Source organism: Platalea leucorodia, assembly GCF_965183815.1.
Source record: "Platalea leucorodia genome assembly, chromosome: 4".
NCBI classification, from domain to species: domain Eukaryota; kingdom Metazoa; phylum Chordata; class Aves; order Pelecaniformes; family Threskiornithidae; genus Platalea; species Platalea leucorodia.
The window spans coordinates 64,376,891-64,401,612 of NC_138826.1; the positions used below are offsets into that span (position 1 = coordinate 64,376,891).

General features: G+C 44.4%; 1 protein-coding gene across 2 annotated transcripts; it reads left to right on the forward strand.

Moving 5' to 3' along the window:
- The first annotated feature begins 120 nt into the window (after positions 1 to 120).
- On the forward strand, positions 121 to 24,486 carry SLC37A3 (solute carrier family 37 member 3). Of its 2 annotated transcripts, none has more exons than XM_082308329.1 (15): positions 121 to 154; positions 3,793 to 3,968; positions 4,940 to 5,054; positions 7,593 to 7,685; positions 8,190 to 8,273; positions 9,519 to 9,664; positions 10,276 to 10,372; positions 11,483 to 11,567; positions 12,638 to 12,819; positions 15,167 to 15,308; positions 16,549 to 16,650; positions 18,585 to 18,632; positions 19,607 to 19,758; positions 21,510 to 21,575; positions 22,355 to 24,486. In XM_082308329.1, exons 2-15 carry the CDS (start codon positions 3,868 to 3,870, stop codon positions 22,445 to 22,447), a joined length of 1,506 nt encoding a protein of 501 aa, XP_082164455.1. In that variant the 5' UTR covers positions 121 to 154; positions 3,793 to 3,867; the 3' UTR covers positions 22,448 to 24,486. The 2 variants fall into 2 exon arrangements, with proteins under 2 accessions (XP_082164455.1, XP_082164454.1); XM_082308328.1 differs by lacking the exon at positions 121 to 154 and adding an exon at positions 330 to 459.
- Positions 24,487 to 24,722: the final 236 nt, after the last annotated feature.

Sequence of the window (24,722 nt, forward strand, 5' to 3'; positions counted from 1 at the left end):
GCCGGGGGCAGAGCCGGCGGGCCCTCCCCGGTGGCGGCGGCGGGGGCGGCGGCGGGGGCGGCGGACTACAGCTCCCGCCCTGCCCGCGGGCCCCTCCCGCCGGAAGAGCCGCCTCCCTCCGGCTTCCTGAGGGCCGCGCTGGCCGCCGCGCCCGGTACGCGGGGGCGGGCGGCGGGGGGGCAAGGGGGCGCGGGGCGGGCGGCGGTTTAACGGCCGCGGTGGGCCAGCGCTTGTGGCGGAGCCGGTGTGCGCCCTGCCGCTGCCGGCTCGGCGCCCCGCTGAGGACGTGGCCGCTGGGCTCCCTGCGCCGGGGCCCGGGTGGGGGTTTGCTGAGGGGAGGGAGCCGCGTCCTCGTCGTCTGGCCTCGGCGCTTCAGCGGGGGAGCCGGCCCGACCGGCCCAGCCGAGCCGCGCAGCGGGGCGGGGCAGCGTGCGGGGCCGGCGCGGCAGCCGGCCGCAGGTGAGCCGTGCCCGCCGGCGGGAGCGCGGCCTCTGCGCCGGGCCGGGCCGGGCCGCTGGGCCCGGGTCTCTTCCGCTGGAGCTGGGCTACCGGTGGGGCGGCCTGTCAGCCTGTCGCTTCCGCGGCGGGCGCGACCGTGCTCGGATCGATTCGGTGCCTTTCCCTCCCAAGCGGCAGCCGGCGGGGGCTCTCGGGTGCCGGGCAGTCCGCCTGTGGCGGCTGCGGGGGGCCCCGGGTGGGGCCGCGTTTGTGCCTCTTCCGTCTGTTGGGGAAGGTGGCATAAGGGAGCGTGTTGGTTTATTTTGTTTTGTTTTTTTGTTTTTAAATCCCTTTGTTGGTTTTGCACTTTGGAAGTCCCGGGAATGTTAATTCTGGTTTTGGAGGTCGGCAGGGTGGTATTAAGGAAGTTTATTTTGAACTTAAGGTGTCTTATTTTGACCTTAAGTGAAGGGGTAAGGGAGAATGCAGAAAGCTTAACAAAGGTTTATTCAAAATATTGGTTAGCTTGAAGGTAAATAAGTGCTAAACAAGCAGACAAGGCAGTCTAGCACCCGAAATGCGGTCCTCTTCCTTTCTTAAAGGCTTGTGCTTCACTGCCTTGAGTTCTGTGGTTTATCCTGCCTCCTAGTTTTTGCTCCCCCTCCACTACAAATTTAATGTGGCATTCTCAGAATAATTAGAAGACTAATTTGTAAGGATGAACTCTTAGTTGCATACTTTTCTAGCCTAGGGAGAATGCCAGTTTTGAATATAAAAAGGACAGGATGAAGAAAGAAAAAAAGGGAAGACAAAATCTTTCATGGTCCTCTCTACACTGTAAATAAGTGAAAAGTGTCATCCTGTGCCAGAAGGTCGTCTTCTAGAAAGCTAGCTGAGATTGAAAAGCTCTGAGGAGTAGAAAATTTCAATAGTAAATGCTATAAAAAAAAATAGGTGACTTTAAGGTCAAAACCAGGTCTGAGCTTTAAAAAGAGTTGTTATCTTGGATAAATAAGATGTATATTTGCATATGTTGACATGAAGCGAGTAGTAAATCTCATGCTTCGGGCTGCGAACTGATTACTGGCGGAAGGAACTTTTCCCACAGGGTTGCACAACTGGCGGCGTTTTGCTTTCCTGGGGAGAGCTCTGTTATCTGTGTTGCCTGGTGGGAGGGGAGGGAGAGGCAAGGGAGGGGAACAAGCTCTTGTGTTTGACCAACAGACCGCGTGCTTCACAGGCCTGTGAGGACTGTGGTGCCGGGAAACTGGAGTGCCTTGGGTTCCTTTCTCCATGCAGCTTGCGTGGCAGACAGCCCTGAGCAGTTTTACTGCTGCCTGAAAGGGAGCAGCACCGTGCGATACTTGTGTGGGTGCTGAGTTTTCATTCATTGATGTTGAGAAATGGTCTGGGACCTTGGATGTAGTTTCAAGACTACTCGCAAAGATGCCTCTTCCAGGCTTAGCCTTGCCTTCCCACAGCTCCTACTGTAGGTGATTCTTTTTTTTCCCTCTGTGTGAACCCAAGCAGCCTAGAAGCATGTCCCTACTAGAAGGTGCTGCTGGACCTGGGTGGGCTGCCCTAGCTGGACGAATGGGAACGTGGCTCTGCTGCACCTGGGCTGCATAGATGCAGTCTCAGATCTTGTACAGACTTGCTGCATTTCTCCTGGATGAGAATGGAGGCGTTCACGTGTGGTGTAGGGTAAATGTTACTCTAGTGTCTCAAAGGTGTAATAGCTGGGTCCCTGTTACTCAGAGGATCTCCATGTCATACCCTGTTTTGGAGGTCAGATGTGGCCTTGGTTTCCATTATGGTTAATGTATGCAGTAGTAGCTGGCATCTCTTTGTTGGTCAGGTATGCATCATCATTGAGAGAACAGGACAGGAAGACTTCTTACAGTGGAAGTTGTTGTGGTGAAACTTTTAAATGTTATTAGAAGGAAGAGCAGAAATCTCTGTGAAACACAGGCTTTTCAGCAGCAGAAATGTGGATAAGAGGGAGTCTGGGCAATGACTTCTAATTTCTCCAAGTGAGGTTGTGAAGCTGAACTCTAAAAGTCTTCTGTCAAATTTACAAATCATTACAAAAAACACTTGTGGATACGAAAGAACACAAAGGCGTTATGTTCTCTCTTACTTCAGCTCTGATTCTTTGGGGGAATAGGGGTGGTGGGTTATTTTACCTCTCCTCACCATTCAGAATGTGTGTGGTGTTTCAATGTCTCTTGAAGGTGCAGCTCCCGCCAGCTGATTTGTCTAACTGTCTCGAGCCAGCTAGCGTAAACAGAATCACGTTCTGACTTCAGTAGTGACATCGGTCTACAGCATATCTTTCTCTGCACCGCGCTCTCTGTTGCACGAGCACAAGTTTTTGTGTAGCTGCTTTGTGAGCTGTGGCAGGGAAATCTGGCTGAAAAGATCTCTGCCAGGAAAACAAAGGGGGGCGCGGGGAGAGGTTCACCACCTCGCTGCCCAGCAGGGTCGTTTCCCAGACTCGGTTTGCAGAAACGGCCCCTCAGCCGTGCAGCACAGCTGACCGAGTGGAGCAGTGCGGCATGAGCCAGCGCTAAGAAACTGTGTGTCTGTCTCAGCCTTTCCTCAGTACTGATAATACCTGGTATCTAGACGTTTAGGCAGATGTCACCCGTGCCCTGCAGGTAGGGGACGGGAGAGTATGACTTGCCACATGCTGTACTCATTAGAGTACACTCATTAGAGTTAGTGACAGATGGAGCTGTAATGTAGGGCTTGAGAGTGAATAGGCAGGCAGTCTAGCTGTTGGATTTCAGCGCTGTCCTCACAGTTGCTTTCCTTTTTCCAGCTGTGCAAGTCCACTCTTGGATATATTCTTTCAACAACATCTTAAAGAGGCAGTTAGATCCAAAACCATTCCCCACCAGTAACCAAATGCTGTTCTCTTGACTTATTCACCAGTCTATAGCCAGCCAGGTAGCAGTGGGAAGTTAGTTTATTTATGACTGCTCTGTAGTGCACCATGTACGTAAAAGAATGATCTTTAACATGGGAACATTGGAAGTTGGTAGATCCTGGGGGAACTCCTCTGGTGACAGGCACTGAGGAGGCATCTGCTAGGAGTGGAACAAAAAAGGAGTGGGTTGGAGGATAACCACGGGGGTACTGGGCAAATGGGAGTAAAAAGACATTTTTGGGCATAGAAGGTGTCAAGGAACGTGCAGGTGATGAAATGGGTAGCAATATGAAACAAATTGGGAAGGAATGGCATAGAGTTGTTCCTGCTGAATTCCAGCTGTTTGGGGAACACAGCTGTGTTTTATACATGTGTTTTAATTCAAATATTTTTTTTTCCCTTCCCACCTTCTTCTGTTTAAGTGAGAAGAAAAATGACGTAAGCACGATCCAGCCTTTGTGGCCAAGGGCAGGAGCAAGGGTCGGGCTGCCAGGAGGATGGCTTTGCCTGGAAGCTTACGGAGGCAGCCTGCAAACAGAGGCCTTGTGTCTCATTGCACCCACCATCATATTGTTGTGTTCCTGCTGACCTTCTTCAGGTAGGTTGAGTGTACCTCTGCACAGAGATGTGTTCATCTCGCTGAATTTGGGGAGGTGAGGGCATGTCCAAAGAAGGAGAATAAAGGTAGGGAAATAGTCTTAACTTTTGGCTGTGAGCCTTGAAAACAAACTTAAAGGCTGGTCATACTAACCGGTCTGGGAGTCATGCAGGAGTGGAGTGAAGTGTGCTATGCCCCTGGGGAATCCAACCACAAACAGGGCCTGCACCAAAGGTGAGGCTGACTGTGCCACGCCAGCAGCCGTCTGTTGCAGAAGGGTGAATGTGGGTGGGTGTGGGGAAGAACTAGCTGAAATGAGGAAGGAAGCAAACCCTGATGCTCAGAACTCTAATGCCTGTTCTGACTGATGGAACATGCAGCTGTTGTTTCTGGGGTCCTCTTCTCTCCCAAAAGTGGCTGTTTGCAGAAGGTGGACAGGCCTCTAGAACAGAGAGGTCACTGATTCAGATCTGAAGGTCTACTAGATTTGTTTGTTGAAAGCTTGTCTGTTACACCAGCTGGCAACAGCTGGAATACCATACTGCATCCCCTTACAAACTTTGCCGTGCTGATATCCTTTGATCTTCACAGCAATACTGCCACTGATACCTAATCTGTCTCTGGAAGAGCACTTGTAATGGTGGTTAGCTAGATGAGTGCGTCTTCTCTTTTGTCTTTATTGTTTTTTTTTTCCCCCGAGGTACCTAATTGTTGTTGCACAGTCACCTTCTCTTTCAAAAAACAAAAGAGGAAGTCCTTCCCAGTCAAGACCCTATTTCACAACTCCCTACTAAAGTCCGTGTGTCCACCCATAATACCAGGGGTTCCTGTTGCTGTCTACTGTCTCCAAAACTGCCAGTCCTCTGCTGTGCTGCCTGCTTAGACAGCATGATCTATTTTGAGTCCCCACCCTTTCCCACTTGACCTCCAGAGAAGATTTGGCCAACCTGTGCTTGTGTGTTTTCTGGCAGTTATTCCCTGCTCCATGCTTCCAGAAAGACATTCAGTAATGTCAAAGTCAGCATTTCCAGCCAATGGACTCCTGCCTGCCTGAACAGCACAGCCCCTGAGCTCCGGCCCTATGAGGTAAGGACACAAGGCATAGGCAAGTGCCAAGAAAGATGGGTAACTTCCAGTATGCTGAGCTTGTGGTGCCGAAGAGGCCCCTTTAGGTGTCCATCAGGGACACTTCTCAGAATGTGAGCGGGAACTTCAGGTGTCTGAACTGTAGTTTTCTGGATCATCAGGTGATGGTGAAATCTCTCCTAGTGATCCCCAGCGAGGAACTTCTCAAGAAGTTAGTGTTCCAATGGAAATGGGAACCCCAGGAGAGTCTCTGTAGCAGCCAGAAGCTTGGAGGTGGGGGAGGAGGGGGACAGAGGACCCTGCCTCTGAAGTGTCGGAGGCAATAAATGAGAGCTGTTAACGGGCTTACAGGGATCTCTGTAAAACCCTGGCTGCGGCTTTCTTCTGTGGTGGTGCTTCTGCTTCCACCCTGCTAAAGGATGGCCGAAGTAGGAGAGAAGAAAGCTGTCTGAAAGTGCTAGCTGCTTATCCTAAATTGATACTGAAATAAGACATTTTATCTTACATGTAAAAGGCCTGATTTCCAAAACTGCTGACTATCCAGTACCCCTTGTCTGTAAAATCCTAGCTTCAGTGAAAGCAGTGGGAGTTTTAGCAGTGTTTGCTCACAGAAAAGCAAGTTGTGTACTGCTTGCACCTCACAAATGGGAATGCAAGAACTACCTCCTAGCCCCTACCCATAGTCCTAATTTTAGGGGCATGCTTGTTTTTAGCAGTGGTTTGTTCCGATGCTTTTGAGAAGTGGAAGAAATCTTAAATTAACAGCTTGGTCACAGGCCATGAGATCTGTTAGAGCAGGGAGTTCCAAGTCAGTTGCTTGGGTGTTGTCTGCATTAGAAATCATTGGTTATTTGAACATTTGACTGAGGGATGATAAACGCTGACTTTTTGTGATAAGTGAAAACAGTAAATTGGGCCTGTAATGTGTTCAGGATTTTATAGTACGGTAAAAAGGAGTGAGCATCTCAGGGATGCTAGAATGAACTATAGGGTGTTTAGTTCCTTAACTGACATTCAAACAACTAGTGTATTTTGGAAGCTGTTTTGATTTTTTTTTTTTTTATATAGATGATTTAGTGTTTGATGGATGTTGGGGTGAATGTGTCTGATCAAGAAAAATGGTCAAAATGGTCCTTTTGGTATCAATTTAGATTACGTCAGTTAACAGTAAAGTGCGTTTTGGGAAATTGATAGATTAAGGACATGAACAGAGAAATCACATGCTATCAATGTGGAACTTCGGTATATCTTTTTAACTACAGTTGTTCTTTATTTTTATACACTTAAAAATATTTCTTAAAGTATAGCAATGTTTTGCAATTGTTTTGTGAGTAGGCCCTAGTATGATTTTATTAGAAGGACAGCTTAGATCTATACTTTTCAGCCTTCAAAGATTTGCGAGTTCTGCGGAGATTGTTTAATGAATTTAAGCCTAATGACAAAAGATTTGGTTCTTTTATCTTTCTAAGACTCTTAATAGCTTGTGCACCTCCAGACATCTTTGGTTAAAAGTTGAAAGCTACTAGTGTGAGTAGGTATTGGTGGCCTCAAGTGGCAAAAAGTATTTTTCAAGGGATTTATTAGTTTTCTTGGACACATGAGACTTAAGCAGAAGTTGTGTCAATAGGCCTTACCAATGTTACATCTTTTAAACTAAGTGGATGTGTAATTAATGTTGTCTGTACAGGATGTTCTCCTGGAGAGGCAGAATCAAACTAAAACTGATGATATTTGAGTTAGGTGCATCCATAGGTCAGGTTTGGATTGGGTTTATTTGTTTGTTTTCTAATGGGGGCATGGCAGGGAGGGAAGAAAACTTTGTCCTGAATAACTTTATTCGTTCTTCAAGTCATCCTCAAAGCTTGCTGTTTTCAGCTGATGTCACTAATCTTAGTTTGGGGACAATTGAGTCTTTTTCCCTTTTTTTGATCATATTGAAAGTAAAATGAAACTCAGGATAAGCACAAAAGAAATAACAACATTAGTGACTGGAGTTTATTGTAAATAGTTTCCAGCCAGACTACTTCTTCCCCTTGTTCCTTTTGTGTTCTTTCTTTTCTGTTTGCGGTCTGTCATTTCTTATTATGGTTGCTGCTACAAATATTTTAAAGGAATTATTCATTTAGTGAAGGCAGCAAGATAAGTACAGGTGAGATACTGCACATAAAATAGAATATGCCTCTATTGTATTATTCATTAAGATGCTCATCAGTGTTTCTGTGTAAGAAGCTGTCTGACAGTTGCATGCTTGTTAGAAGTAGGGTTTGTTTGCCAGTCATTTGTCTTGATCAAGGTGGAACGAGCATTTCTCACTTCTGGTTTGGTAGCTTGCCCTTTAGAAGTGAAGCGAAGTGGCAGTGGACATTTTCTGCAGTAGATAATGCCAGAATTGTTCTTGATTTGATAATTAAAGTGTTGGAGGAATGGGAGGTTGCTGGGGCCAGATGCTGTTCTGCTTTGGAGTTGGGGTTTCCATCGAAAAAGAGTAGAATGAGCTATGCCTCTCCCTGTTTACCTGTTAAAATTTTCTCTCTGTAGCTCTGGAACAGCAGCCATTTATTTCCAAATGCAGAAGAAGCAACTCTCTTCTTGGGGACATTGGACACTATCTTTTTGTTTTCCTATGCTATGGTGAGTAAAATTAACCCAAAGCTGCTGAGTTTTGGTTGAATATTATTGGGGTGATCATACCCACATTTGGAGGGGATGAACAGGATCTTCTTCTTGGACTTGCCTAGCACTAATGCAGTTAAAAAGCTTAGTTCAGGAGCAGATTTTTTTTTTTTCCTTTAATTTCTGTTAGTTCTGCCCATGCCTATCACCCATGTGAAGATGCTTGTTAACAAATGCAAGAGAAATACTATCACTTCAGAATTTCTCACACCCCTATCACCAGTGGGTGGGAGGGCTCATTCTATCTCTCCAAGAGTTCACAGCTGAATTTTTTGAAACCAAGAAATTTAATGAACAACTATGAGCAGGGTTTTTTGGTGGTGGAAGAGGTGGTTGGAATGGAACTGTAAGTTGGTATAACAACAATGTTTGGATCAGCTTGACCCTTCTACATCATTTTAATTCTTGCAGGTAACAGATGCAAATCTTGTGGCTTTATTTAATGCTGTGTTTTCTTCTTAGGGTCTTTTTGTCAGTGGCATAGTTGGGGATCGCCTGAATTTACGCTGGGTTTTGTCTTTTGGCATGTGTTCCTCTGCTCTGGTGGTAAGTTGGAACATACTAGTGTGATTTCTAAATCTCTCTTAGGGTTTCTGGGTAGGGTTTTACTTTAGGGGAGAAGAGGCTCTGTTTCTGTCTGAATCTGCCCATGAGCTGTAGCTATACCTCAGTGGTCTCAAAGGCTGCGTGTAGAACTTTGTCCTGGATGCACTTATTGCATTGTCTAAAGCACAGAGCTACGCTAGATGACTCGCCTCTTCCTGAAATATCTATTTATGGATACCGTGTCAGAAGGAAATTCCTAAGTTTGAGGCACTGTCTAGAGACTTGGTCAACAGCTTTTGTACAAGATTGGTGTATTTGTTTTGTATTATAACTGTTCTCCCAGCCCACATATGTTGTCATCAAGGCTTTTCCTTCCAAATGCAATCTTTGTTCTCTGCTTTAAAGGACATGCTAACAATACTAAGCATTCATTTACTTATTTTGTAATTTCTGGGAGGGTATGTGTCAAAAAAGAATGTCCGCTTAAAACAAAAGGGTTCTTCAGGTTCAAGCCACTGCAGATAAGTGTGAATCAGTTTTATCTCATTGTGGTTTTCTGGTTATTAAAGTAGTGGTAAAATGTGTGGAGTGCTTTTGATTTACCCAGTGGCTACAAACCGCACTATGGCCTATTGCGTTCTGCAAACACATGACCACAGACATGCATCAAGCACTGTGTGCCACAAAGTGTGTTTATTTTGGCTAGTTTGGGTTAGGGCTCTTAGTAATTTGAGACCTGGCTGTAGTATTTATGTTAAATTTTGCGAAGATAAATGACTGCTGAGGGTTTTGTGTTTGCATAGAGCCTTGTGGATTCAGATGTCAGTACAATAGCACATCAAGAGGCTACTGTATTTTTAGCGTTGTTACTGAAAGTGTTTGTCTCTTTCTTTTCCTCTCCTGTTATAACAGTGCTATTTACAAAGATAAAAGTCTTTTGGAGTGGAAGTGCCATGACAGCACATTTGTCACTGGAGTTGTTTGCGCTCTGGAGTCAGTGCTGTGGTGGCTCAGCAGAGGGTGCTCTTAGCTCTGAGCCGTTTCTTAAACAATGCCAGGCTTGCCTCTGGCCTGGCCCCTGTGGGGGACCTTCCCCCTGAAATGTTATTTTTTAGGACCCCACTCCTGCCTGGCTTTCAGCAGTAGTCTCAGGGTTTCTTCTCTGGTTTTGTTGGGGGTTTTTTGTTTGTTTGTTTGTTTGTTTTGTTTGTTTGTTTTGGTTTTGTTTTTTTTTTTCCTCTCTAGGTATTCATCTTTGGCACACTCACAGAATGGTTGCATTTCTACAACAAGTGGTTCTACTGCTGTCTCTGGGTTGTGAATGGCTTGCTGCAGTCTACTGGTTGGCCCTGTGTGGTTGCTGTCATGGGCAATTGGTTTGGAAAAGCTGGGTAAGTTGAGTTTTCTTCAGTGACTCATCTGACCTCGAACCAAAAAGGCCAACTGTTAGGTCAGAATTAGAGTTAAAGCTATGTGGGGTGAAATATGCCTTACTTGTTACTATTATCTCTTTTTAAATTTTTTCTGGAGCCACAGAACAGCTTGGTGTGAACACAGTTATATGTGTTAAAGGCACAGGTTCAAAATTCAAAAGTCCTGTAGTGCAGAGTGCCTGAATTTGAATTTTCATGCCCCTGGAAAACCTGTTTCTGTCTACTTACCACTGAAGAGACCAAATGGAAACTGACTCATTGTAGGTTCAACTCTGTCACTTTGGGGTATTGCACATGAGCTTTAGCCATAGCTTGTAACCCTCTTGTTGCCAGCTCACCTCTACTATAACACACATGTTTCAGGATAGAACATTCCTCGCTTATCTATTTGGTACCCTCAAGTTATTCTGTGTTTTAAGTGACCTTTGAGTCTCTTTGAAGTGGACTGGGAGAATGCTGTAACTTTATTCATGTTAAAGTTCACTCAAATGTTATTTTTTTTTTTTTTCTTGCTCCTAATGTCACCTCTCCCCGCATTGCCTTTTTTAAATTTTCTTCCCCTTCTGCAGGAGAGGTTTTGTGTTTGGACTCTGGAGTGCCTGTGCATCTGTGGGAAATATCCTCGGGGCATTCCTTGCCTCCTGTGTTCTCAAATACGGCTATGAGGTAGGTATTGCTGTCTGGCTTCTAGCTAGGACTGCATGTCTGATTGGGTTGTGAGAACCTAGTTTCTTTTCTTCTCTCTGAGAGACAACAGGCTCAGAGTGTCCAGTTTCATTTTCCTGAATTATGTGGTAGCAAGCAGTAGGCAGAATAGAAAGGGTATTCCTTTCCTGAGCCTTCCAAGTTGGGAGAAATGAGCCTGAGACTTCTCTGTAAATGGGACTGATGTTATTGAAGAGCCCTAGCGTCATAGTATACCCTCTTCTGATTTGGGTGGCTTCAGGTGCTCTTGAGTCATCCGTCACAGGTTCTCACTTAACCAAAGTCACTGCTGCTGAATAGTGGTGAGGTTCTGACAAGCATGGAGGCATAGCTTCTGTAGCTGGGAAGAGGCCAGGCAGACGCTACATTGCTGTAATGCTGCAGGCAAGCAATTGAATACAGGGGATGTAAGTGAACCAGTGCATCTTGTAGCGCGTGACCTCTGAGGACAGGCTAACAGAGCTGAGCTTGTCACTCTGGAGATGAGGAGGCTTAGGGTACCAAATAGCAGCCTTCCAAAGCCTGTGAGAAGGTTGCTGAGAAATCGGAGCCAGACTCCTTCCTGGGTTGCACAGTGAGAGCGCTAAAAAGCAGTGGGTATAAAGTGAAGCAGGGATGGTTCCAACTGGATGGTTGGAAAACTATTTCACTGTGAAGCTAGTTCAGCATTGGAACAGGGGGCCAGAGCCTGGAGGATCTGTCTTTTGGAGGATTTCAAGACCTGATTGAACAAAGCCCTGAGCAACTTGGTCTGAATTTGGTGTTCGACCCTTCTTTGAATCCCTTCCAGTATAGCTGGATCTGTGGTTGTGTTGGGTGAGCTCCTGTCTCACTGCTGTCACCTCAGTACACTAAACCAGCTGTTTCAATGTGGTCTTTCAGCCTAGATAGAACAGAGTCTGTTCAGGAGATGGAGATCACTTGTTTCTAAGTTTTATGGATGTAGTCTGGGTTGTCGTAGCTGTGTTTACTCTCTGACAAGGCTGGAATGTAAAGAAACCCTCATTAGTCAGGGAAGCCTGTGTAACTGAAAGTGTTTTAAAAAATAATCTTTTATTTATTTGTCTTCAGTATGCTTTCTTGGTGACTGCCTCGGTACAGTTTGCAGGAGGAGTCATTGTCTTCTTTGGGCTCCTGACATCGCCAAAGGAAGTGGGTAAGTAGAAGAGGGCTTTAGCATTTCAGTCCCTTCATGGAAAGCAGATCTGCAGCTTTCCATGTAGTAGTAAAAGTACTGCTCGTTCTGACAGCACTTATCCTCAGGGCTGTTATAAAATGGTGTTGCACTTTAGTGTATTTAATGGAGCAAATGCTTTACTCGCCAAGATCACACTAAATGCCACTGTGCATCATGTGTATAGGGTCTGGATGTTTTAAAAAGCAAAATAAACCAGCCTGGCACTAACATCTCCATTAGGATGTGCCTAATTATCAGTTTTTCCTCACCTGGAAAATCAGTATTTTTTAAAGAAACAGTAGGCAAACTGATAACTGGCTGTTGCAGGAGAAAACTATGGCAAGCCTTAACTGTGCAGGGGGAAGGGAAAGTACTTTTCATCTGCAGGTCTCCCGCAGCCAGTTAAATAGCTCTCGGGTTGGATATGGTCCTTCTCTGAGAAGATGGTAGGCAAGCCAAAGTGTAACAGGAAAACAAAGAACTCCTGGGCTTTGACAGGGCCATGGAGGAGGTTTTCCAGGTGCCTGCAAAGGCTATAAAGTTGGTAGCACTAAAGCTACCATAAAGAGCGCTCGTAAGAGCACTCAGCAGCCCAGAAAGCGTAGCGCAGTTCCTAGGGTTTGCGTTCCAGCAGAGGCGTTAACAGGCAGCAGCTGTCTGAGTAGTTGCTGGTACACTCAGCCTCCACGCTCAAGGGAAGCGGTACCCAGGAGCCAGGTCCGAGGATCCCAACCACTAAATAAGGGGGGAAGTGCACTAATTTGTTGTGTCTTCCAACTAATGGCCAGACACTCAGAACAGACAAAGCCGACGCCACGATCAGACAGAATACTTTCAAGAGCGCTAGAAGACAAAGGGTAGAAACTGGCGACACTGCAGAACACCATCTAGAAGAGTTTCTAAGCCAAAGGAGGATGGAGGTATGGGAGAGCAAGGAAATTGCTAGAAGGGAGAATTGCTTAAAAGAAGCGAGCATAGCTTTAGAGTGGGGAGAGGGTGAACAGGCTGTGGTCCGTTTTTCCTGTTGCATATCCCTTGTAAAAACTTAGGCCTCCCTGAGCTTGGAGCAGATGAAGACGGCAGTGTGGAGGAAGATGCCAACAGACCTTTAATGGGCGGTGATGATGCAGATGATGATGACCGGAATTACTCTATTCAAGCAACTGACACTGACAACCAGCCAAAGGCCATTGGTTTCTTCCAGGCTTGTTGCCTTCCGGGCGTAGTACTGGTGAGGACACAGATTCCTGAATGAGATCTGACTTATGTTGTTAAGCATAAAGCTGACTTTTTTGTTGTCAGCATTTGTTGACATCACTGTTAATACGTTGACCACATGTTGTAGTTGTTGACATCTGACTTCTTACACTGTTAAAACCTTGGGGCTGGGACTGTTACCCTTGTGCGCATGGATTGTAACACTGTCCGGGTACGTGGTTGCATGTTGCTCTTCGCATTGGACCCCTGCTTCATTTATTGCATGTAATGAGCCAGCTAAGGGAAGGAGAGATCATGCCCTTTTTGTTGCCAAATTTAGAAGGGAGGCCATCAGCAAAGGTGGCTTTCTGTAGGATGCTTTCTTGGTAAGGTAGCTATGCTGCCCTGAGGAATAGGATTTTTGCTGCTAGTTGAGCATCACATAGAACTCTGTGGCACCGATATTGGGGTTTGGGTTTTTTTAGTTGCCTTAAAGCAGAAAGCTGGCCTGAAAAGCCTTAATCAGCATGATGTAACATGTGGCAAAGTAGGCGTGTTTTTTATAAACAGTAGTATGAACAGTAATACAGTGTGAACTGTCTGGATTGGATCATGAAGCAGAACTACTGAATGGACAGTATTGTCACATACCCTTAATGAGTAAAGTGGTTGGTTGTTTTGATTAAGGCAACATGAAATCTAGAAGGGATGAGTGGATTGTCAGTGTTTAGAGTGCTGGACAACCACAGTTCTGTTGTGAAGACGTTAGTTGAGGAATGGCAAAAGAAAGCATACCCATCTTGAGTTCTTTCCTAACGTGGCTAAATGCCGTATAAACTATGGCTCGGTTTTGGTGGTGCTAAGAAAGGGCTGATGTACAAAGAACCTTTAGGCAAAATTTCTTAGTGGTGGAGGCTGCCCGAGTGGATGTGTGACTTTTTCATTGGCCAGAACATAAAGAAGTACTATGCAACTGATGTTGCTGTTTCTGTACTTGGTATTTTGAGGACGTGTTCTGTGCATTAACCCAGCAACATGAACACCTCTGAGTCTGTGAGTTTTATCTGATGTCAGATCAGTGCCCAGCCAAACCAGGACACTGTGTCAGATCAGTGAGAGACCAAATACCGAGAGAACCTCCAAAGCCTTGTCAAGATTCTACAAAGACTTTATTTGACATATTTTTTCTGTAGTTCCTCTCTTCGCCTGCTGAGTGATATGGTGGAAGAGTTTTAGTACAGACAGCTTTCCCCTGAGCCTCTAGAAATTCAGTGTTTAATCACTCAATCTGGTAGACAGTTTCTAAGCATGTTGTAATAAATATTGCTTCGTACAGCGTACTTTTCACACCCAGAGGCAGGAGAACTCTACTAAACATCTTACGTCTTACCTTACATGTCTTACATGTATGGTGGAGACTAGTTTGTGTCCTGTAAGAGTGAAAACACATTAATAATACAGCTAAAAAGGATGTCTCTATTAAAATAATACAAATTCAGAAGAGAAGATTTTGTGGAGTTTAATATATAAAAAAAATCTGCTTTTTGAAATTCAAAGACAAGTGTATACCTACACATATATGTACAGGTTCAAAAGCTGTGATTCTAACAGGTTGTTTTTTGTGCCATCATCCTTGTTTACCTCTTCAAATACGGGTTCCTTGGACTGCCGTGTCAGTGTTTATCAGGAGGCCTTACTGAAACAGTGTGCCTCATCCCTCTGTGTGCTGGGCCAGCAATCCCAGAGAACAAATCTTTCCCACACACGTGAAAGCTCTAAAGGAGATCTGCTAGCTAAGGAGAACTTGAGCCCAGCAGCCAAAAGCAGGAGGTTGTCTCGGCTGTTGGGTTTGGAAGCATGTGCTTAGCTTTGGCCAAATCTTTCATCTTGTGTCCTGGAATACCTGCCTGGGGATTATGAACGAAGCTTTCTCTTCTGGTGCTGTAAGCAGATGAGCCTTCTGAGCAGCAAAAGATAGCACAGAGGAACTACTTCACGTAACTTTTCTCAGCATAATGCACAGATGACTAAATCTCAAGCTTGTTTCACGTCATATGGTTGGCTCCCTTCTCTTCAGAAGGTGAACTAAATTTCCTTTGTTTTTTGAAGCCTAGTGTCATTTCCTCTCAAGATTACGCTGAAAGTGTTTTAACCCCTTGCATTCAGTGAAAAGAAAATAACCTTCTTGACAGTGATTTTTGTATTCCTGGGTTCCCTTTCATGTTCATCATTAAGCTTTCATAATGGTGCTGCCTTAGGTGAAATGCAGAAGCACTTCCCCCTGAAAGCTTTAGCTGGATACAGAGCTTTATGGGAAGAAGCAGAAACGCTGTCTGCATTTCTTAAGTACTAACTGCTTGCTGGCCCTCTCTTTGTTCCAGTACTCTTTGGCCTATGCCTGCTTGAAACTGGTGAATTACTCATTCTTCTTCTGGCTGCCCTTCTACCTCAGCAACAACTTTGGATGGAAAGAAGCAGAAGCTGACCAGCTCTCGATCTGGTATGATGTGGGAGGAATCATAGGTGAGTGAGCAAGTGAATGACATCTTCCTGCAGTTGCCCTTGAAAACGAAAGACAGCGAATGCAGCTCAGAGCAGTCCTGTTCCATGTGGAACAGCTGTTTAGCTGTTTACTGAATATATGAAAAGTCTAGTTATGTCTGTGGCTGCTTGGCTTTTTTTTTTTCCTTTTCCTAAAGCACACAATATGTGAGCCCCCTAAAGAGTTTACATATAATTTAAAGGGCACTATCGTATTCTTGGACATTACCCCCAGCAGGCATTTTTCTTTACTCACTAGGACTTCTTGAAAAATGCCATGCAGAAAATGGTGTCCCTGCTGCTTGCTACTTCCTTTCTGACTTGTACCCTTGAGGGAGAGTTTAGATCTGGACTTACTGGGTTGTGTACTGCCCCTTCCGTCCTGTATTTTTAAGAACAGACTCAGCGCAGATCTCAGCAGAGCAGGCACAACTGTGTTATGTTCAGAAATAAAATGTAATTGCACTTGTTTCTGCTGGCTGCAAAATCTGACCCTGTTCCTCCAGAATAAAGAACATATTGTATGTGTGTTTAGACTTCCACTCTCCTGTGCTCAGTTTCTTGCTTTATTACCTTGTCCAGTTAGCTTTCCTAGAATAGACATCCTTGTTTTGGACTGTTCAGGGTCAGTTTTTTTGCCTCTGTGGCCTTTTCTGTGTTAGGCTTTCTCAACATTCTAGTGTTTACCAGCAGAGCAGTTCCTACAGAGGTAGCAATGATACATAAGGTGATTTTTATCAGTTATTGGCATTTGTTGCAATTAGTTGCACCTACCCTAAGTAGGGGAGAGAGCAGGGAATGTGAGGCCCCTGTGGGCTAATGCTTTCCCTGTGAAAAAGAACTGCCTTTTCCTGCACTTTCTGTTAAAGAAACCAGCCACAACGTTAAGCTTGCTTGCATCCAGAGTTGTGGTGATCCTAGAGCTGTGATGGCCCTATAGGGCAAGGAAAAGGAAAGCAGGACCATTGGCTAGTTGCGTGCCAGAAAAAAACAAAGTAATAAATTCTTGGGAAAGCAGTATGAGTAATTTTTCCTGCGCTATTTGAGCCGCTTAAGCTTACTGTTGTCTCTGTGTCTGGGGCAGTAAGGAGACTTCAGTTTTCAGGATTTTAGAGAAAATGTGTATTGATGAGAAGACAAGAGGCCACTGCACTCAGTGAAATGAGTTTTGTTCAAGGTGAGGATCACCATCCTGAGCCTGACAATGGTTTATTTTTTGCAGGTGGGACTATCCAGGGCTTGATTTCTGATGTGCTACAGAAGAGAGCCCCAGTGCTAGCAATTAGCCTGCTCTGTGCTGTAGGCTCTCTTTTTGGATACAGCCGTGAGTATGCTTTTGCTGCACAGCGGTAAGAGGTTCATTTGGTACTTCTTGGAGAGAACCAGAGCACAGCCTGTTCTAATTATGCTTTCTGGTCTTAAAACTGCTTCTGGATCAGGATGGTGCCTTTTAGTCTATTTTGCCTTAAGTGTGGCACTGCACAGAAATAAATCTGTTCTCTGGTTAACGAGGTGGAAGAGAATTAGCTGAGTGGTTGAATTTTCCTGTCCTGGTGAGTTATGGTACTGATCCTTTTTCAGTGTCAATGAGATTTTTGGCATTGTCATTGTATCAACACCACAACTGGCAGAGCAGGAAATCTCAGGTGCATTCCTCTAGTAAGAGGAAAGAGAACCTGGGGACAGGTCTGTGCTGGAGTATAGATACACTACAAAGACGGCAGAAGCTCTTGGACTTCACCACTTACGCTTCTCTAAGTGGCAAAATTGAAGAGTTTCTGCCTCTTTTATAATAGATACAGTTCTTGATGATTGGTTATTGAAAGGAGTCTGTCAGGGAAACTGAGTAGGAGACAGGCAGATCTCATTTCTGTGAAACATCTATGAAGCTCTTCTAAGTGTTACAGTTTTGTTTCTTCAGACATGGTGTCCTGTGGTACCAGAGTGCTTTTACTCACTGGGATGTCATTTCACTTCTCTGTGTCTTCCTCCAAAATGGGGTGGCGATACAGACTGGCTTTTATAGAGCACTTTGAGATCTGCGGACAGAAATCGCTGCCAGAGCTGGACACGAACAGTAAAGCATGCCTTTCAGAAGCATGCTGGCTTACTCAGACTGTCTCAAAGTAAGGTCAATAAGGTATAATCGTTAAATAGCAAGGATTTGGTTTGGTGGAGTTCAGTGGAGTTTTGTAGGCTCTTCTGCTAACTCATTACTTTCAAAAGTGAATTGGAAGCACATGTAAAATTATTGCTGACAAAGTCTGAAGTTTGTTCTAGATAGCAGAGCAGCCAGAGGTCCAAGTATCTTGTGCTTAGTTCTGTCCAGCTAGATGCAGAGGGCTCAGACAGGTGATACAAAGTTATTGAAGTGTGATAATTAAATTTCCATTAGCCAAACCAGGAAACCTTTTCATGGTCATCACATGTTGCACATAAGAGTAATAATGGCCTAAGAATATGTGAAGAGGGCTGCAACTTGTCTTATGCATTGTAACTTGACCATGTCTGGGCCCTAAATTGAAGCGGTTAGTAAGGAATTCAGGTGATGCCTGGAAGTGAGGTATTGGGGAAAACAGTGTCTGAAAAGCAGTGAGAGACTGCAGTGGAAAACCAGTTGTACGTACAAAGTATGATGCTGTTCCTGGAAAGACAAGCAGAACCTGTAGATACCCAAGCATGGCTTTGTAAGGGGGAGTGAGGATATGAGGTTTTGCATTTTTTTGCTTTATTGTTGCAGCATTGTTTAGGCAGTTGCTCGATTACTACCTCCAGATCTACTCTCTGTATTTTAAAAAAGATTTTGGAAGATTCAGAACGAGCGGAAGGGCGATTCAAGTGCTGAATACTTTATGGTGGGAGAGATCGAGTTGAGTCTTAATGCTCCCAGAGAGACAGAGGGAGGATTCTCTTACTAGAGGAGGGTAAATGCAAGCTCTGTGTCATAGAAAGAGGCATAACAGGGGCTGGAACCCAGAGCCGGGCAAATCTGATATCAAAATAGGGCACAAAATTTTAATGGCAAAGGTGACTTTTCTACTGTCGGGAAACTTCTGGATCTTTAGTCTCTAAATGCCTTTGCAGTTAAGACTAATCTCTGTAAAAGTCTCTAGTCAAATAGAAGTTATTGTTGTCACTATGTAGCTAATTGAACAGGCAGTTTAAATTGGATGTTTGCATGCTTCTTTCTGATCCTAAATAAGTGGCTTTCTCAAGTTCATTTGTTTTATTTACACTTATCTGGTCTTTCTCTTGCAGGTTCTCCAAACAGCAAACCTATCAATGCTGTGATCATGACAATTACAGGTAACTTATCAAATGCCACTTTTATGCTAGTAGACATATATATACATAGCAGAAAAATCAGTAACACCGGCCTCAGGTGGTGGTAATGCATTTGTGTGTGCTGCCATCTCTGCTGGTTTTGCAGAAAGAGTGAAAGCCGGGGCCCAATTTTTGTTGCTTTTGGAATACAGCTGTAGGAAAACTGCCTTACAGAGGTAGGTATAGAATATAGACTGTATAGAATAATGGCTTGGAACTAAAGGGGTCTGCCTTGGCTCAGTGTGATGAGGATGGATTTATGCCAAAATACCTAGCAGTGATCTGGTATCTGAGGAGGTGTATATACGGCAAAGTCATGAGCTGCAGCTCAGATTTGAGAGTGTTTGTCTGTCAGAACCCCAAATGCCCAGTGTACTTTGAGAGGTCACAAGCTTTGTGTGCTACCAGACATACTATGCTGTGTTATGGAATTAAGATTAGCCTACATGAATAGAGCCTTTCTTTTCAAACACTCCTACTTCAGAACTCTGTCCTGTTGCATTTTTTTCCCCCTCCATCTCCTTCACCAGTCCCTGGAGACTGAGGCAGTAGCATGGGGGTGTACTACTCCAAAGTAGAAATGTGTCTAAATCTGCTTCGTGTTGAGGGTTTGTATATGCGTGCTGTTCAGAAGTAGCTTTCTGTGTTCAGTTTGGTGTGTCCTGACTCTTCTTGCAGAGTGTGCCACAGCTAATTACCTCGGTTTTGCTTTTGGATGAAAATGTGCTTGTTGGCAATTTCTGTGTGCGTACTCCAAGTACACAAGGTGTGCCATGACCGTATGCTTCAGCTGTGAGGGTACACTTCTACCTGCAATTAGTCTGTGATCACTGTCCCTAGACTTCATCCTTTTCCTGAGCTTTGCATGGTAGAAAAATCCGTATTTTGAAGATGTTCAGTTGAGCATCTATCCTCATGCTTGTTTTGCACCAAGGCTGTTTTCTTGGTACTTCCAGGATTTTTCATCGGAGGCCCTTCTAACATGATCAGTTCTGCAATTTCTGCTGACCTGGGGCGCCAGGATCTGGTGAAAGGCAGCAGCGAGGCTCTGGCAACAGTCACGGGAATTGTGGATGGAACTGGCAGTGTTGGTGCTGCAGTGGGCCAGGTGAGGCTACCAAAGGAAAACAGAGGTCTGGGGAAGGAGGCAGAGTGTGTTGTGGTTGGAGATGTTAGCTCATTCCTCAGTCCGAAGTTGCGTGGAGAGAGACAGAAAGAGAAGGCTGGGGACTTTTAAAAATTATTTCTTTATTTAAGAAACAACCAAGGGAACATATGTGTGTTAAGCTTCCAATGGAAGCAATTTAATTAAGAACTAAACTAAGTATTCATAGTGCTAGTGTTATGGCACTTTCATAATTCAAATGAATTTTAGAGACTTTCATATCCTGAATTCCAAAAAGTAAGTAAAGGTCAGCTTCACAAAGAGTGAAAATAAAATATTTTGAAGTTTGTTTGGGATTTTTTGTTCAAAGGTAATAGCAAAACCATCACTTACAGAAAAGTTTACCTGTGTTACCAAGTAAAATTCAAATACCTATTATGAATGTTACAGTGTTTATACAGTAATTTAAAATTTGCTCTTATTTGTGATTCCCCTTTCTATCTATGGATGTCTTTTACACCTTGTAAATCCAGCACCACTTGCTTTGATAGTCCATGCAGTATGCTGCCAGAGGTCTGAAGACTAGACTGTTGCAGAAAAAGAAGCTGACAGTGTGCCCACTGGGGACATTCTTTCTTCTCAAATACAAGTGTTAACTATGTGGAAGAATACAGTGGCGCTTTGGGGAGGGGAGGATTTAGTAGAAAGATTGGAGCCAGTTTTATTCCAGGCATCCTCTAGTGCTGGTAAAATACCAAGGATGCCAGCAAGGCATACAAGTTTCCTCTCTGGAAAGGGATTTGGGTTTGTACTTGCCATTGATTGCTTGATAAATACAATCATTCAGTCTCTATTTCATAGAAAAGATGCTGCTTAGCTCCATTAAACATGGAAAATTACAAGTGCTTTGTGGACATCTTAAAGCGCACTGTTACACTCACTGTTCTTCTTGCATTGTCTGCAGTGTTTCTGTCTTCCCCCACACATACCATTCAAACTTACGTCATCATAAAAATTGGGTCTTTAGTTCTGAAAAATTCCACCTGCCTCCCATTCTAACATTGCATTTATTTCAACAGAGACAACCATGATGTCATTCTGGGGGTGTGTGAATAACAGCAAATGCACAATGAACATGTTAGAAATTCAGATTCTGTTTTGTGCTAATATACCCAGTAACGAAGAAGGGAGGCCCTTGTACTGCATCTGAATATAAATCTGCTAATAGGGAATACATTTTCTTTTGTAGCCTGTGTAGTCCTATTGAACCAAGATGAAGTTCAGAACAGACTGTAGTCTCAAGTGTCTTGCCAACGATGAAGGGTTAAGTAGTTAGTGGTTGCACAGCTCTTGAAAATGCGTCCTGTGTAATTTATAAGCCATTCTAGAGCTTTTAGTTCTTCTGAGAGTACTTACATCCACTTCTGTCCCAGTGTTCTATGCAAAAACCTTGTATTCAGCGGAGTCAATTTGTCACCCTTTGAAACTGTAGTTCAGTTCTGTCCTTATGCTGCTATGAGTTACTGTAAAGCTTCAGGATGGTATCTCCGCTTTGCTGAGGCTGTGGGTTTTGTACAGAAAGGCTGCTGTCCTGAGTCATCTCTTCTGACAGGAGAAGATCAGCTGGAAGGTTTTGTGATCAGCTCCGTACGGAGTGTTAACAGCCCACAAATTCTAGAAAATGAAAGAGTAATGCCTGAAAGTCATGCATATCTTCCCAGTTTGAATAATTTTTTCTTCGCCTTCCTTTTTAGTATCTAGTGTCTTTGATCCAGGAGAACCTGGGATGGATGTGGGTGTTCTATTTCTTTATTCTAATGGTAAGAAATCTCCTTTTTAAAAATTCTTTGTCAAAGTTCAATTTGCAATAGAAACTTTTTGTGAGAACCTGAAAATTGTGACTTAGACATGCAATCTATTTCTGCAGCCACTGCAAACTCTGATGCCGTTCTCAGAGTGGTCTATGGTGTCCATTTGCCTCAGGCTGTCAAAATCAGCTGGGTTCATTTTGGATCCTTTAAAGTCACATTGGCCAACAGGAACTGAGGTTGTGGCAGAGGCACAGAAATACTTGTCTAAAAATACCTGTATGTATTTCCTAAAGCTGATGCGACCCAACTGACTTCCAAGGCAGGACTTTTTCCTCCTTCATCTCCATGATAGGTAGTTGTTAATATTTTCATGGAGCTGAAGTTAAGCTGCTTCATTTGTTAGCCCTTGTAGATTAGTGGAAGGAGTGATGAGGATCTTGAAACTAACATGAAAATGCCTTGCCCTGGTATACCACTAGGGGAGAAGCCCATTCAGGCCCTGATCTCCTCAGCATTGCCACAGTGGTGAATGCTGTACAGTTCACCTGTTCTTCCTTGCTGGAAGTGCCAGGAATTGTCTTTGCATCTGTGCTGACAAACTTTGGTAAGCAGCAGAGGTGGCCAGGAGGAAGGCCTGCAAGGTCAGTCCTCCATCTGCTGTGCCACTTTGTCATTGCTTCTCTTAGCCTGTATCTTTCTGGGGAGGCCTTGAATGCACGTTGGAGCGCAGGATGGCTGCAGCTACGGTTGTTCTGTGCTAATTGTCCTGGATATGCTTCTTTTCACAGACAAGTTCAACAATCCTGTTCATTTCACCATTAATAGTGAGGGAGATCAAATTGCTTCTGCATGAGCGGCACCTGCGAATGCTGGCTGCGTGACTGCTGCTCGCCTCTGGAAGGACTGTTGTACAGACACTAATCAAAACTCTGGGAGACTTGTTTCTTACATCCTCCGGGTTTGGACTAATTCAAAATGGCTCTGCAAGACTTGATTAACTTGCCTTTGCGAGCTCAGTAGTGAAGTACGAAATACCCGTCCTGAGACCACTCACATCATGGAGCTGCTGACCTAAGCTAGACAATCCACGGGACTGGCGGATCATCCCAGCCTACCAGACTCTTCCCTGTCAGCAGTCACACTAGAGTCTCCTGTTGGGTGGTCTCACTGCTATACCCTTTCTTATTTATTTCTGGATGTCCTGACCAAAGGTCGACTGTTTAAAACTGACGGTGGGAGAGGCTCTCTTGCAATGAATTTGAATGCTCTGTTGTGCCGGTGAAATCATACAGCGCATTTAATGGGTAGCCTAAATTTACGATCACTTTAGCTTTTAGAAAGGGCAAAAATAATTATTTGGAATTTGCGCTGTCCAGTTGTTTGAAAAATGCCGTTGCTAAATCTCTGCACAGATGGGCCTCTGCTATCCCTAGCTATTAACTGTCACATATTCCAGTAGATTCACGTGGAGAAGTTACCTCCAGAGTTGTTTTTAGCATTTTTTAATAATAATAATAATATTACTGATCTCTGGGAAATGAGATTTCCGTTTTTAACTATTTAAGCAGACAAATAGTGTGCAATACTTTACTGTGATCTCTGAGAATAAGCCTTAATAGATCCTTTGTGTCTAAAGGATCCTTGAACGGCTTTGGGGATCAGTAATGGGACACAAATGCTTTCACTACTGCTTTGTTATTTGAACTCTGATCAATACTGACCAAAAAGGGACTGTCAGGTGACCCTCTGAAGAAAGCAGGTGTCACGGATTTCATACTCATTGGCCAATTGCTCATCTCCAGCAAAGAGAACCAGAATGGAATTAAAGGAATTCAAGGGACCTGGCTGCTCTCGGACGTGGGCTTCCAGAGAGGGACTGAAGCGTACTCACGGAATGGCATCAGTGAGCGAGTGCTGCTGTCTTCCCCCACGCTCCTCTGCCTATGGCTGCGTAGGGGACCTCAGGCTCCAGGGTTTTAAAGCTTGAGTTGTATCTTGAAGAGAAAGGTAGATGCAAGACAGCACTAAAACATGTGACTGCGCTTGCTATGGTGGTATTTGAGTATTTTGCAGTACTTCAGTAAGCAGGGTGACCGACTGACATCTCTGACGTTTGTTGGTGATGGTAATGGGATCGTTGAGGAACTTCTCAACAAATTGTTTTCTGCTTATGCCTTGGGATGTTTCATTGTAATAGGTATGTGTTAACCAGCAGAACTTCTGATCAAATACTCAATCTAACTAGGCAGCGATGCCTGGATGGGGGCGGGGGGCAGCAAAATTCTTGGAGCTGAAAATTTGAAATTTTTTAAATGGGAAAAGTTGCCTTTTAAAAATATACAGTGATTTTATTATTTTTTTTTAAATTTATGAATGTCTATTTTTAGTCATATGTTGATTGTAATGAGTGGAACATTATTAGTGCCTTACGGTTTTACTGTATTGAACGGTTGCTTGGTGATTGCTGCTTCTGCAGTGATGGCTCTGTGCACAGCTTTGCTTACTGTGAAACTCAGTTGCTCCATTTTATACTCTTTTTGAGAGTCTCTTTCTTTCTTTCTTGGTGGAGGTGATTCTTGCATTTTTTGCTAACCTCGAAAAATTTCAGTGCTTGGGAAAACGATGCCATTAAGCTGATGAGGGACCTGAATCCTGTTCTTGTCTCTTCTCATTCCCATTCCAATTTTTGCCTGTATAATTAGAGCAGGAGACTGAGAATCTATCATCCTGTTCTCAGAATTATGCCCCGGGGTTAGTGTTCACATCCCAAGCTACTCATTAGCCCCTGTACAAATAGAATCAAAACTCCCTGAAATTTAGTTCTAAAATTGATGGTGGCACCGTTTGCCCCAGTCACGGTGTCTGCAAGTCTGTGGTTTCAAATTCCAACCTGGATGAGCTTTTTGGCCGGCCGTCTGGGCGCTAGATAAGCTTCTGATGAAAGGTGGGGTGGGAAAGGGACGTCGCCGGGGTCGGGGGGAGGAGAAGCAGGCCCCTGTAACAAATGGCTTCCTGTAAACAGTTGTGTCCCCTCTTGAGAAGTGTCAGATGTGTCGTGAGCGCTGCCAGCACAAGCTGCCCGCCGGCTTGCATCTAAGTGTGCGGCGGTGCTTTGAGGCCGCCCTCAATTAGCGAGGCGTGCCTGTGACTTCAGGA

Excerpts from the sequence above, each read along its gene's own strand:
- SLC37A3 (XM_082308329.1), top strand. The coding sequence starts at position 3,868 with ATGGCTTTGCCTGGAAGCTTACGGAGGCAGCCTGCAAACAGAGGCCTT. Across the intron at positions 11,568-12,637 it reads GACATCGCCAAAGGAAGTGG|GCCTCCCTGAGCTTGGAGCA; the intron begins GTAAGTAGAAGA and ends GTAAAAACTTAG. Across the intron at positions 15,309-16,548 it reads TGATGTGGGAGGAATCATAG|GTGGGACTATCCAGGGCTTG; the intron begins GTGAGTGAGCAA and ends TATTTTTTGCAG.